The 13,632-nt window shown below is 38.5% G+C and overlaps 1 protein-coding gene across 2 annotated transcripts in view; it reads left to right on the top strand.

The window, feature by feature from the left end:
• nos1 (nitric oxide synthase 1 (neuronal)) overlaps nt 1-13,632 on the top strand; it is a 40,219-nt gene continuing 26,587 nt past the window's right edge. For both annotated transcript variants that reach the window (XM_086315220.1, XM_086315221.1), the window contains exons 1-4: nt 1-204; nt 3,127-3,921; nt 6,581-6,683; nt 10,160-10,297. In XM_086315220.1, coding sequence (XP_086171346.1) covers nt 3,200-3,921; nt 6,581-6,683; nt 10,160-10,297 — 963 coding nt within the window. In that variant the 5' untranslated portion in view covers nt 1-204; nt 3,127-3,199. The remainder of the gene's footprint in view (nt 205-3,126; nt 3,922-6,580; nt 6,684-10,159; nt 10,298-13,632) is intronic.

Genomic DNA, 13,632 nt, shown 5'->3' with positions numbered 1-13,632 from the left:
GCTCTGTATTTATAAAGAACCCCGGTGAGCAGAAAGGCACAAGCGTGCCTCGTCTCTAGAGAGGCAGAGCGCGTTTCAGCGACTTGGAGACGTCTTTGGATGAAAGAGCTGGGTAGCCGCTGCTGAAGCCGAGAAGCAGGAGCGCAGGAGTTTTAGCCCAAGTTCACCGCAGCAGGTCGTTGTGCCGGCGACCTTAACTCAGGGGTGAGTTCTTGTTTTACTTCACTGTCCTCCCTTTATTTTTTCTTCTGTCTCCGTGGAAAATGGGGCTGTGCATTCCGCTGGTGGACGAAGAGCTTAAGAATAAATGGAGCGCTCTTAAACTAATGTGCAAACCAGTTTTATTTCAATATTATTTGTCATGCACAGCAGTAGATTTGGCAGCCCTTTGCTGCTGTTTTTTTTATTTTATTTTATTTTTATTTCTGGGAGCAAAAGTGTCACCAGAACTTGTTGCTGAGAAAAATAAACACTATATCCGCGGTCTATGTGAACATTTTACGATTTTCTGTCGAATGTATTCAGTGAGAGGAGCAGTGCAAAATAAAATTATTCTAGTTTTGAATTTATTTACCCATAGATTTTTCAAAAAGTAATAAAGGGCATTTTTAAGCTAGATGTTGCTCTATATTTAATTGATGTCATTTGGTCGTCTTTCCCAGTTAATCTTTGTTTCCCGAGCATTGGCAAGTGTTTTTCTTAGCAACACGCAGTTTCGCTTTGGATTTGACAACAGAAATCAGACATTCTTGCTTTCACAGCTAGGGGGTATTGGAAAAATGTGTAATTTGGTTCTCGGTTTTTTTTTTCTATTTGTTAATTTTATTTATTAATTAATATTTTACCTTAGTATAGGTATTTTTAATAAACTTCTCATTTGTTCGTTTTGTTGCTTCTGCAAGCAGAGTGGGGACAGTTCCCGAAATAAATCTCACCTGTGTGTTTGTTTGGCGCCTTGCCGGATAATCTCTTAATCCGCTAAAACAATGCTGTTCGGTCCATATTATCACCCTAACATTATGTATTATGTGCAGCCTCGATGTTCCCTTTAACAACATGGCACTGAGGTATAAGGGGCCGACCTGTTAAAATAATGCTGCCTGGTACCCAGTTCATTCATTTTCTTAGTGGCAACTTTTATGAGCAACATGTGAGCACAACATAAACATTTGTAAAGTTTTTAATACTGTCACTGGGTCCTTGAGAGGAGACGACCTCCGATCCCTCTTTTCTCCCATTGGTTCACGCCATATTGAAAACTTTGGTGTAAAAATGAGTTATAAGTGGGCAGTTTATCACTTCAAACGGTAAATTATTAGAAATGAGTTATTAAAAATGAAAACATACATGCAAACTTTGCAGAAACAAACTCAACCAGGAGTTACCAAAAACATTAAGAATTAAGGAATACCTAACAAGTACTTAATAACTCTGGACTATTACAGTAGATCGTGATTTGAGTCAGATATAGGCTATGTACGTACACATTTGTCAACGAATACGGGCAAGCTATAAGCCACATTGCATACAGCTTAGTAAACAGTTGTTTGCCCACTCTAGATAATAGCATTGTAACCTAGTTAACATTTAGACGACTATGACCACTATGTTGCCTAACAGATAATCGTTCTACCCAAACCAAACAGAGCGGCAATCTCAAAAAAGATTTTAATCCTCATATTCAGAGCACATTTCCATCACTTTCCACGTCTGTTATTGGCAATTTCCTATCTTCGTGGGGTGCAGCTACAAAGGAGGACTCCAGCACCTCAGGAGAGCTAAGCTAATATTTATGGATTAGTGGCAGTTTTTCCCAAGGCTATGAACTGAAGCCATGACCCCGCCCCCCGGAATGTGTGATTTCACTTGTACGGGAGTGGTTGTTTGATGAACTGATTCAACTAAAAGGTTTACATGCCTTTAGTAAATATTGGGAAACGTGCATATTGTCATGAGAGCTTTGGAGAAGTTGATTTTCTGTCAAGTGGATTTCTGAAAAGTAGGCAAGAGTTCAAAAAACCCTCTCTAGATTTTTTTTAAAGATTTTTTTTTTACCTTTTTTTTTTTTTGGAATAACCAAAACTGGAATGTGAAGACCGTCAGCGTTCAGAGGGGCGCTGACCTTGGTGCTGAATTATTTCTGCTATGCAGCAGCATGCCTGCCCTTCTTTACTGTCTGCGTAGCGGGCGCACTGAGCAGCTTTACTTGAGTGCCTACTGTACATTTGCAGGCGCCATCACCCACGCGACCAGATGTAACGATCTCAAAGAACAAATGTAGTGGCGTTGAATTAAAGAGGTAAACGCATTATTGTAGCGTCGTGAAGACTGACACGTTTTTTTTAATCATCTGTAAAGTTCATTGGAAGTGCAGAGGCTTAAGCATGTGGTGAAAGACAATGCACTCCAGACTGGTGTGTGTGTGTGTGTGTGTGTGTGTGTGTGTGTGTGTGTGTGTGTGTGTGTGTGTGTGTGTGTGTGTGTGTGTGTGTGTGTTAATTACTGAAACCTCAAACAAAAGTGAAACCTTAGCTATTACCTTACCTGTGTTTCTAATGGTAAGAGCAGCAATCCTACCATATATAAGTACGCCAATCCTGTGCTTAAGCATGCAAAGTATATGTAAATGATTCATTATATCAAGTACCCCCAGGAAATCATAGAGATCAGAGAAAATATTATTCGATCACTGTCACTGGTGCATCAACTCAATGATGTATTAAGAAAAAGAAATAAGTCCAAATTGTACCAGGTTCTTGATCAAATGCAGCAGGAAATTTTTCCACTAGAGAAATCAAATATTGACATTCCAAAGTGCAATTAATCTTTCAGTTTTTATATACTCAATATTTGCTTTTTTAAACATTACAGAACATGGCCATGTGATAAGTAGGATAATATGCTTTTCATGTTTATGACAATATTTTGCATCTGTAGCTCAGCAGGACTTAATGATCTGTGTAACATTACCTTGTGAAAGCACTCTGCTTTAATGACTCATATACCCCTCTGTGACTGATGTTAAATTAACACACTGTAAACAAATCATGCTGTCAATGTAATTTCATTCAAAACTAATAGAACTTTTATTTCCCTCCTCCTCTTTCTACTTCTGTTGCTTTCCAGAAATCTTCCTGAGGACACACTTATACACACACAGACAAGCACACACAATTACACACAACAATACACAGGCACCATGCAGGAGTCGGAGCCTACAGTGTGCCAGCTCCAGCCCAACATCATCTCAGTGCGCCTTTTTAAGAGGAAGGTTGGCGGTCTGGGCTTCCTGGTGAAGCAAAGAGTTTCCAAGCCACCTGTCATTGTGTCAGACCTCATCCGTGGTGGAGCAGCTGAGGAGTGTGGCCTGGTGCAAGTGGGCGACATTGTTCTGGCAGTCAACAACAAGCCCCTGGTGGATCTGTCATATGAACGGGCCCTGGAGACACTGAAGAATGTGATGCCTGAGAGCCATGCCGTGCTGATTCTCCGTGGGCCTGAGGGCTTCACCACACACCTGGAGACCACGCTTTCTGGAGATGGGCGCCAGCGTACAGTGAGGGTCACACGCCCTGTGTTACCATCATCAAAGTCCTACGAGCAGTGGTCCCCTCTCAACGCATTGAGCCCTGGGCAACAGCAGCAGGTCAACAAGGATAACCAGCTAAGAGCCATTGAGAACCTCTCCTCTCCATCCATCACCCAGTCCCTCCTACAGAGGGGAGGCATGCAAGGCCAGGACCCCCTGCTGATGAGGGATGGGGGCCGTGGAGCTCTCCTGTGCAACGGGCTGGAGGAAAACAATGAACTGCTCAAGGAGATTGAACCAGTGCTGCGCCTCATCAAAAACAGCAAAAAGGAGATCAATGGAGAAGGCCAGAGGAATGCTGGGAGAAGAGATGCCGAGATTCAAGTGGCCTGGTAATTTGTGATGTGATACAACCTTATTGATCCCTTAGTTAAAGTGTCTTTGTCCACCATCCTCTTCACAGTGAGGGTTGCCGTCAGAGACCAGATAGAATTAGACTCAGGATGCAGTTCAAGGACTCTTAAAGATGGTGGCTATTGGCTGACACAAGAACTTGCACCTGGTCTTGTGATTGAAAGTATCCCTGTTCACTCTGCCACCCCGAAGATTCTGAACTACCTGACGCATCTGTGTTAATTAGCTGTAATAGACAGTCTCTCATTCAACTAATATGACTCAGCTTACAGTGCCAAGTAATTATCGTCTGCCTGCTGGTCTCTAGCAAGCCTCACTTAAAATAAAATTGCTCACAACATTTCTCAGGACCAATTCAGTTGGTATTCTTCTACTGCTGAACCAGCTGCTTTATGTAGGCTTACAAATACATCCTTTAAACAGTTTGGCAGTTTGTCAAACTTTTGCTTTTTTATAGATGTAAAGCTACTTTTCTTTTTACTTTTTACTTTTTTTTCTTTTTGCTTGCTGTATGCATTGAGGCTGTTTCACCAGGATTAAAATACACAGCATGTGAGCATTTCCCAGTAGGCAAGTGCTTTATCAGTAATGGATGCGACTTCCTACATTAATCATGGATAATTAATTAGTTAATTAGTTTTCTGTAACATAAAGCTTTACAGAAAAAAAATGTATTGTCTATCAGTTTGTAAGTGAGCTGCGCTTCTTACGAACAGCCCCTCTTGGATATAGAGTTCAGGTCCTGCGGTATTTATGCATAACAGTAGTTTTGAAAAAGTGCAAAACTGGTAACAATTCTGTTTATTTTACACATTAGACTTTTATTTTATGATTTATTGAGGAAGACTTGGATTTCTTGCAGTTTGTTTAAGTTTTCCCTCTAGATGAGTTTTTCACAAGGCTTCTAAGTCAGGGATAATATAACATCCTCGATTCAGTCTACATGCTCTGCACAGTGTACTGTTATCGGCGTCTCAGTTATCTACCATTGTACTCCCACGACCAATTAAAATCAAATTGAGGCTGCAGTCTTCTTGAATCAATATCTCATTCTTGACCAATCCATGTGCATCCTCCTCTCTTTCATAAATACCCTTTGAGTGATTCATTGCCTTCTTGAGAAACACGTGCTCTGAAAAGACAGAACACAACAAAAGGAAAAACCTCAATGCAAAAACACCAAAGTGTATGGTTAAACAACCGTACCTAATGCTGCCACCTGTGCTCCCACAAATAGGGATTTAAATACATTTGATTGTGCATGCTGAGATTTGTTCAGCACTGGTAAGAGTCAGTTAACTTAATTCTATTTTGCTGTCGGAAAATTATTTCTAAAGAGATGCTGAGGAGAGAAAGGTTAGAGTGATGAATAATACTAATATATTTTTTAATACTAAATAATAAATTTTTTTTAATCTCTGGTCATTTTTTCATTGCAAATTATACCTATTTGCACAGAAAATAAACTCACATTATAGCCAGTGTTGCTTGTTTTCAGAGGAGAAGCAATTACAGTTTCACAATTAAGCATGAGGTTGAGTCAGAGCTAATGACAAATGACACATGCAACTTCTCTCATTGTTTCTGCATGTTTGAACTCCACCTCCGATTTGTGGGGATGAATATGATCTCGCAAATTGCGGCAATAAAGAGATACAGTGTGACAGGGGGTGTGAAAGGGAGAAAGGATGCCTGTGAGAATTTACAATTAGCATGCACGCATGCTTATGGGGGTGGGGAGGGGGAGTGTGAAAGAAAGTAGGAGGCACAATGTGCGTGGGCGCTTTCGATTGGAGGAACGCAAACTTGAAATCACACAAAGACGACTTTGGTCTCATATGGTTTGCAAGAGCGGCAGCTCAGGGATATCCCTTCCCCCCTTTCTCATTCAATCTCTTAGGATTAGATAGTTACAGCTCACAGAGAGCTCTCACTGTTCATATGTTTTTTTTTTCTTTTATCTCTGATGAATAACAGCCGTTCATACTGTAGGGCTATTTACTGAAAGAAAAACAGATCTGCGGTCAGTCACCTTGATTCACCATCTGTTTATGCATCTCTGTGTCTGATTTTCGATTCAGGAAAACACTTAAATCTGTATTTTCTTACTATTACACACACAAACAGTTTAGGCTGTAGAATTGAACTAGTAATAAACACATGAATTTCTAAACAAAGACCACATAGGCAAGAGATGCTAAACGGATGTTTTTTCACTACCACTTATTTGCATGAACTTGCAAAGTATTTTCAGTTCAATTTAACAACTTAAAAGTAGCAGAAACACTTTTGAAATGAACTTAAAATCTGTGTTTTCAGTGTAAAAGTTTAGTCACATAAATGTGTCTGACTGAAGCGGTGAGCTATGCCTGTCTTTGTGCACCCACTATGTTCTGAACAGAGAAATTCCTTCGTGGGTGTGCAGAGCTTTTAAAAATTGTACAAGGTTTCCTTATTTAACAGTATTTTAGAGTGTCTACAGATCCTCTTTTTTTTGTTCGTTCTTTGCAAAACGGAATGCTTGTTTGATGTGTATGTGTATGCATGTCTTGGATGAGGTTTTAAATTAAAATGAAAGATTAGTTTGCACCAGATGCGAGTTTATACACCTGACAGAAAATTGTATCTGACTTCTAGGGACCTTGGCGTGGGAAATGGCACATCCCCACAGCTGGTGCCAGATAATGACAGAATGCTGGAAAACATGCCGGTGGTGCTTAACAATGCTGACACTGACAAGGTAAAGTGAAACAAATTCCCAGCCCTTGAAATGATTTAGAGTGAAAGAAAGCAGGTGTAAGCATAAGTTTTTCATCTATACTTTGATAGATCAAGAATTTGGAAAATAAACCTTTTTGTGTTCCCTGTGTGTTCGAGTCTTCCTGTGCAGGCTTGGTTAGTTCAGCTGTGTAATGCATGTAAATCTGTGACTGCCTTTATGGTTCTGTGCCCTTAAAACAATCATCCACAGTGTTCTATGGTCCCATGCATTCACAAACTGAGCATGCACATCCATGTTCTTTTTACATTGTGCAAAGCCTTTGCTTAAGATCCTATCACCTAGACATTAGATCCAACCATCAGCAAGATTGTGCAGCATTAAACCCAGATTATGCCTTCTACACAGAAGGATCTGGCCACAGGTCTAAATGTCAGCGATAGGGATAGTAATCTGCACATGGTTATCCCACTTCAAGGCCCCATCAATGAGACAGGATGGCCTAATGAATGCGTGCAGCTGCTGATCTGTCTCGCACCATCAAATGTGACCCCTCTTAAATTGATCCATCCTCTCAGACCTCCACAAGAGAGAGTGTTAATGTGGATGCTTGAGAGAATATATGTATGAGAGGGTTAGAAAGTGGGAGGGAGGGGAGATATGGATGGTGCTTGATAACAGAGTAGAAATGTTTAATGGAGTAAGAAGCCATATGTCTTTCATTGTCGTGTGTAGTTGCTAAAGTTGAGGAAGCCTATTTGCCTGTGAGAATGTGTGTTTGGGAACTGGAATCAATGTGTGTCCAGTATATGTGCACTTACTCATGCAGCAGGAACCTCCCCTGCAGGCGTTTTGCTAGACACTCATACTAACTTTGATGGCTCCCTGCTTAGTACTTAATGTGACAGACTCAAGTACAACAATAAGTTCATTATAAACACAAAAGTTAAATAGTTTCAGAAAATGGAGATGATTTTTTCCCCTTTTTGACTACAAAGATTTTAAGTGACACATTGATGCCCTGCAAATTAGTTTTCTCACTTTGGTGAAGGATTTTCCATGTGTCTCTCACTTAAGCTTCTGCATAATTTAATGTGTAATAAGCTGACTGAAAAGGCAAGGTGGTGGGATGTTCTCTCATATTCAACCGTCTAGTGATTTATGGAGTCACCAACTCTGATACTCCACTGAAAACAGAAAATATGCCTCTGTGCTTCCTTTTTTTGCACATTATGGCTTAATCATCACTGAAGAAGGCATCAGTTGTCAAATCAGAAATGTATTTGTCTTCAAAATCTAAAATATAGAACATATCTCTTCTCTCAAACTCTCAATTTCATTCATTTCTCTATTCATATCTACATCTGTCCTGTGCGCTTCATCTTGATTTCCCATCAGAGGGTTTTGTTTGGGTGGGTGGGGAACTTTACTGCATAACCACATTTACCAGAAAATGATTATGCCCCATTATGAAATCATTTTCATCTAATTAGCTTCAATTATCTTAATTTCTAGCACCATGGATCCTCCCTTCTGACATAACCACACCTTATTCTTGATATTGAGGGCTCAGGATTTAAAATAAGAGATAAGTCTGTGTGTAATATCTTGGGGAGGACTGGGTCATTTAAACAGATAAAGCATGATACATGCACCAGCAAATGCTTTTTTGACATTAGGCACTGGAACATATTATTTATGCAGTTTTGCCATTCAAAATACTTGTGGTGCCAACAATATTATCAGTTGAAGACTGTAATAGCAGCTGTTGCTAGCAGATTTTATCAATAAACTGCAGACTTTGGATGTAAATCCAGTTTTCTTTATTTTTTTGTTTTATTCTTCTTTATTTTGTTTTGCTGCTTATCACCCTCAAGTCTAACAAAGACTTAGGCAGACCTTCACTGGATTAAAACAAAACGAGATTAAGCCTTTCTTCTATTCCCTCCGATGAGAAATGTTTATGTCTTATCAGACTTAGAGTGCTGATTTATTCATGAAAGTGGCCCGTTTCACATGTTCCCACACCAAACTGGGCAAAAATGCACTTTCATGATGTGGTTTGAGATTCTCACTCCAAACTATGTTTAAATTAACAGATAGCAAAACTTGCAACCAGATTATGGGAAGAGCAAAAGGAAACACCGTCCCTTAAGTGTCTTAAGACCACTGGCTATGGTGTGATTATGTTTTAGGTTGTATTATCTTTGCATTTGTAAACAGTGACCATCTTTGTACAGTACATTGGGTCATAACAAGGATGACAATGGGCTAGTCTTAGGCAATCACTTTTTCCCCTTACCTAACTTGAGCTGTTACAATCAAATAAACAAACAAACGCATAAAATAATTCATTTTACCTGGAAGTTAAACATGTAGGGAGAATTATTCTAAAAGGATCTTGATGGCAGAAAAAACCCACATCTATACTGTATTTAGCGATTGTTCAAAGAAACGCGGTTCTCTGAAACTTGCAGATAGCGATAAAAAATAAAAATAAAATGAAATAAATGTAAATGCCAAAGCTATCTTCCAGCCCGTGAGCAACAAGCCTTACATTCAAATGATACACAACTTTTATTTCTTTTTTAAGTCAGAAAGGCTTAATTTTTCCACATCTGAAATACTTTGCCTGTTTGATGTGCATTCTCCTTATGGTACAATGATCTTTCATCTTATCCACAACCTCACGTCATATCTGAGGTGCTCGGCGGGGGTTATTGTTGTTCGAGCATTAAACACACTACTTGTGCGTGTAAAATCAGATTCTATTCACTCCTTCCTACAGTTTGAGAGGACATCAAATGACAGTGAGACCCCACAAGTGTGACACTGTCGGTATTCATTGCTCCAGCAAGCATGCAAGCAAGTATTTCAAAAGCTGCACCACTGTTTGACTAACAAAGCTGTGGAAGATGATGAAAGAGCTTCCAAGGTGTGCAATTGATTACTCTGATCTTTGGCAATCATTTGCTGCCTTCTCCAGGAGCTCTTACAGTTGGCTTTGGGGTTAAATTGCAGCCATTCATCAGTCAATAGCTACAGTACTGGAAAACCATGTGAGCCTAGAGTTAGCTTGCCATCAACCTGCTGTTAAATGCTGATTGCCTTTATTCTGGAGAGAAATGGAGAAAGGAAAGAATGCAGATGGTTTCTGTGCATAGGCCTGAGTGAGAGAGACATAAGCACAATCACAAATCAATATTCCTTGAGAACAAAGGGCTGAGGTTCACTGAGGCAGCCAGTTGAAATGCTTTCAGATATTTCACATAGTATTCTTACGTCAAACTCTCATGTCCAACTTTATGCACTCAAATCCATTTCCTGGCAGTGGGAGGTCTGTGTCACTTTTCAACTTACTTCGGTATGACTCCCAGTTATAAACAATCTATCCAGTTTCCACCAAAAGTATTACCAAGGCCAGAACATATTAGACAGTTAAAGTACAAGGGTATGAAGAAATGAGTCATGTGTGAATGTCTCTGTGTTTTTTACAGCCTCCAGCTGAGGGCAGGACCTCACCCAGTAAGTCACTGCAGAATGGCAGCCCTTCCAAATGCCCCCGCTTTATAAAGATTAAGAACTGGGAGACTGGCACCATCTACAGTGACACACTCCACCACAGCTCCAGCAAGGTAAGACAATTAAAACTCACCTGAAGAAAAGATCCTTAGGATCACAGAGATCAAGGAGCCTGCTATAGCATCTGTGTTTGTCACAGAAAACCATCCTAGCAAGGGTGAGAAAGATTTGGATTATTCAATTAAGTAGTATGCTGTTTCTTCACATTCTAAATCCCTTTACTGAATAAGAAAGATTAGAACTACTGGCAAAAAGAAACACCTGTATGATGCAATCTTAATGCAATGCAATATTGTGTTTATATTCTTTATTTTATTTTATTTTTTTAGTGTTGAAACCTGCAAGTAGTGATGCATATAGTACAATTTTTCTAAATCACATCTTCCCATAATCTTCAGCCTGTTGTACTTTTAGACAAATAAACTATATTCGCTTTACGGCTGACATCTCTTAAGCAAAAGAACAAAAGCAAACTCCTAAAAGCTGAAACATGAAAAAGTGTTTGGCTTTTATGCTTGAAAAATGTTTTGAGACTATGTGCAATCAAATGGAGTTCTGTCTCACAAAACAAACTGCTTAATTCTCCCGAAACAACCACAGAGTTTAATAAAGAGTGTATTCATTATTGAATTGAATCACAATGTACTGGGGGTTTTCATTGTCACGAAATATGGTGAATACTGATAACAAGTTTAAAAAGAGAGTGTGTGACAAGATTCTGTAAACACAAAGGTTAATACAAGATTTAATAATTTTATCAGCTATAACAAGAAATATAGTTGTGATTTTGCATTTGTTGACATATCACAAAAGGGGGAAACAGATTGGTTTTCCACAGCTTTTATACTGTAAGCTGACTAACAAAGTTGACAGATGTCTGTGACTTAAATGGTAATCTTGAAGGCACTGATGAACATAAAGTACAGTGTCTTGGTTGACTGAATATGCATTTAGCCTGCAGACTTACCAACACATAATCTGCAAGTCAAGTAGATTGGAAAACAATAGCACAGCATGGCGTCTGCCTTTTCGCTGCTTCTCGCTAACCATTCATACATTAGTAGAATCCTGTCTGAACTGTTGGTGATTCAGCTCATTAGAATTAAGCAGGAAATCAGGGGGGTTAGGTAAATCTAGGTGAAGCTTATTAAACAATTAATTCTTCAGACCGAAAAACAACATATCACTGGCACAGCCTACCGTATTGGGACAGCTCACATGGTCAGATAGTGACTCATGTAGTCATGACTCGATGACTCAGCATTTTCAGAAGAGAGTGCTGGGAAATTAAATACGTAATGTTTAGTGGATATTTTTGTCCAAAATGCTGATACATTCATGAATCAGTAACATGAGTGGCTCAAGAAAACCAATTCATTCATCCCTTTATCAACCATCTGCAGCTGCTTTAATAAACATTACTAATGAAAGGCATTAAGTGATACATTAGGATTCATAAAATCAGTAGATGTACCTTTAATACTCATCGTGAGATGTGAATATTGAACAGAAAATGATGATTTCTGCTTTGAGCTAATGCCTAACCTCAGCATGATAACTGACTCGGAAAGCCATTGTTGAAGCGAGTTTAATGCAGTGTATCATACAGCACTGATTAAATGGCATGATCACAAAGTGTGTCAGTAGTTTTCCAGGTGTGATCATTTCACATAACATTTTCACAGGTGTGATGTGATCAGTAGGCTAACTTGAAGGCAAAAATGCGGCAAATCCAATGGTGCAACAGAGAGTTCACCCTCAGCCACAACAAGTTTTAAAAATTCAAGGAATAAAATAAAAAAGAAAAGAAACTTGTAAAGTAAAAGAAACTTGGCAAACAGGTGGATCTTAGGCCTCTGAAGGTTCTTATCTATATCATATATTCTGATGTTGTCAAGTTGCCTAGAAACCCTATAGCAACGGGCTAAGATTAACCATTTCTATTCACCTGTAACATATCAGAAAAAGTTTTTTTATTTGACAACAATAGCATCACATTCAGAGCCACAAAACTTGAATTACACATGATATATTATGACACCATCACTTTTCCCAGCAAAACCCCACAACTGGACTACAAAACATCTGTATAGTAGAACAGAGCTTGAGCATCACAGGCGAACCACAATAATTGACAAAAATTATATAATAATGTATTACATTTAAAAAGCTACTATAAATGCTATAAGATCGAAACTGGAGATTATTTTTGTGGTTTTGAGAATTTGTTATCAAGAAATGCTGATTATTGGTTGAAAACAAAGAAACAAAACAAAAGTCTGCACTATTAATGGCTAATCTTTTCTTGCTCCATCAATCTGCTCTGATTCCCTCTCTACATAGACTCTGGAGCTCTGTGATAACATTGCACTCTTCTTTTCGTCTCCCAAATAAGAAATAATTAATCATTTTTGAGAAGTAATAAATTCAGAAATTCTCTTAATTGTTCAAGGACAAAAGCTGTGCACATATTCAATATAATATTTATCAAAACTCATAATGAGGCACTAATTCTCTCATTATAAAAATGTTAATTGGGTCCATCAATAATGGAGTGTTTGGAAAACTGCAGCAATAAAACCTGTGTTTAATTTTGGTGATCACATGACTACTAGTAATTTCAAATCAGTAATTATCTTTCCTGTAGTATAAAAATTAACACTGGAATTGACCTTTGAACAGATCATCTTTTCTTACTTCTCACTCATTGCAATTTGGTGTCTTTGGTTTGCATTCAAAAATATTAACGCCGAATTGGGCAAGTGAACCATGGCTGTGAACTTGATTTAATGAAATCTTTAAATACAATTAATCATCAAGTTTTCAAAGATTAAAATTCCATCTTATGTAAATGAATGAATAAAATATTTTCTTACAAATTGAAAGAAAATAATAACAAAACTTCACAAATAGTTAATGATAAATTTGGAGTTCCTCAAGGTTCAAGTTAGGGTTCTCTGTTGTTTAGCTTTTATGTTCATGATGATAAACTGACATTTGTCCATCTACTTCCCACACATGTGCTGATGACACGGTTAACATGTCATTAAAAAGTGCCCCTTTCGACATTTTATCTTCTTTTTGTTTTCAGTTTTTTTAGGTTTGTTGTTGTTGTTTTTTACATGGCAGTTTTCAGTACAGTTTTCAAATGATTGTTTCATTTATTAAGTGTCACAAAATCCTGAAATCAGAAACGAGGCAAACACGTTTTAAAATAATGCACATGGGTAGATTTCTGTGACTACACGAAGTCAGTAAAAATATGTGGTTATTTTTCTCCAGACAGTTTATCAGTTTATCAGACAAATTCAATCTAACTGTAGGAGGGAGAAGACAATATTTAAACAACTAGGTGTCATAACAGATCCACTGCTTACATTTAAAGCAC

This window comes from Aulonocara sp. 'chitande type north' Nkhata Bay, linkage group LG12 (genome assembly GCF_057382095.1).
Source record: "Aulonocara sp. 'chitande type north' Nkhata Bay isolate Kocher_YH1m ecotype deep benthic linkage group LG12, A_spYH_male_GT1.1, whole genome shotgun sequence".
Classification (NCBI taxonomy): Eukaryota; Metazoa; Chordata; class Actinopteri; order Cichliformes; family Cichlidae; genus Aulonocara; species Aulonocara sp. 'chitande type north' Nkhata Bay.
Note: the sequence above shows the minus strand (reverse complement) of the source record. Positions and strands in the feature narration are given on the sequence as shown.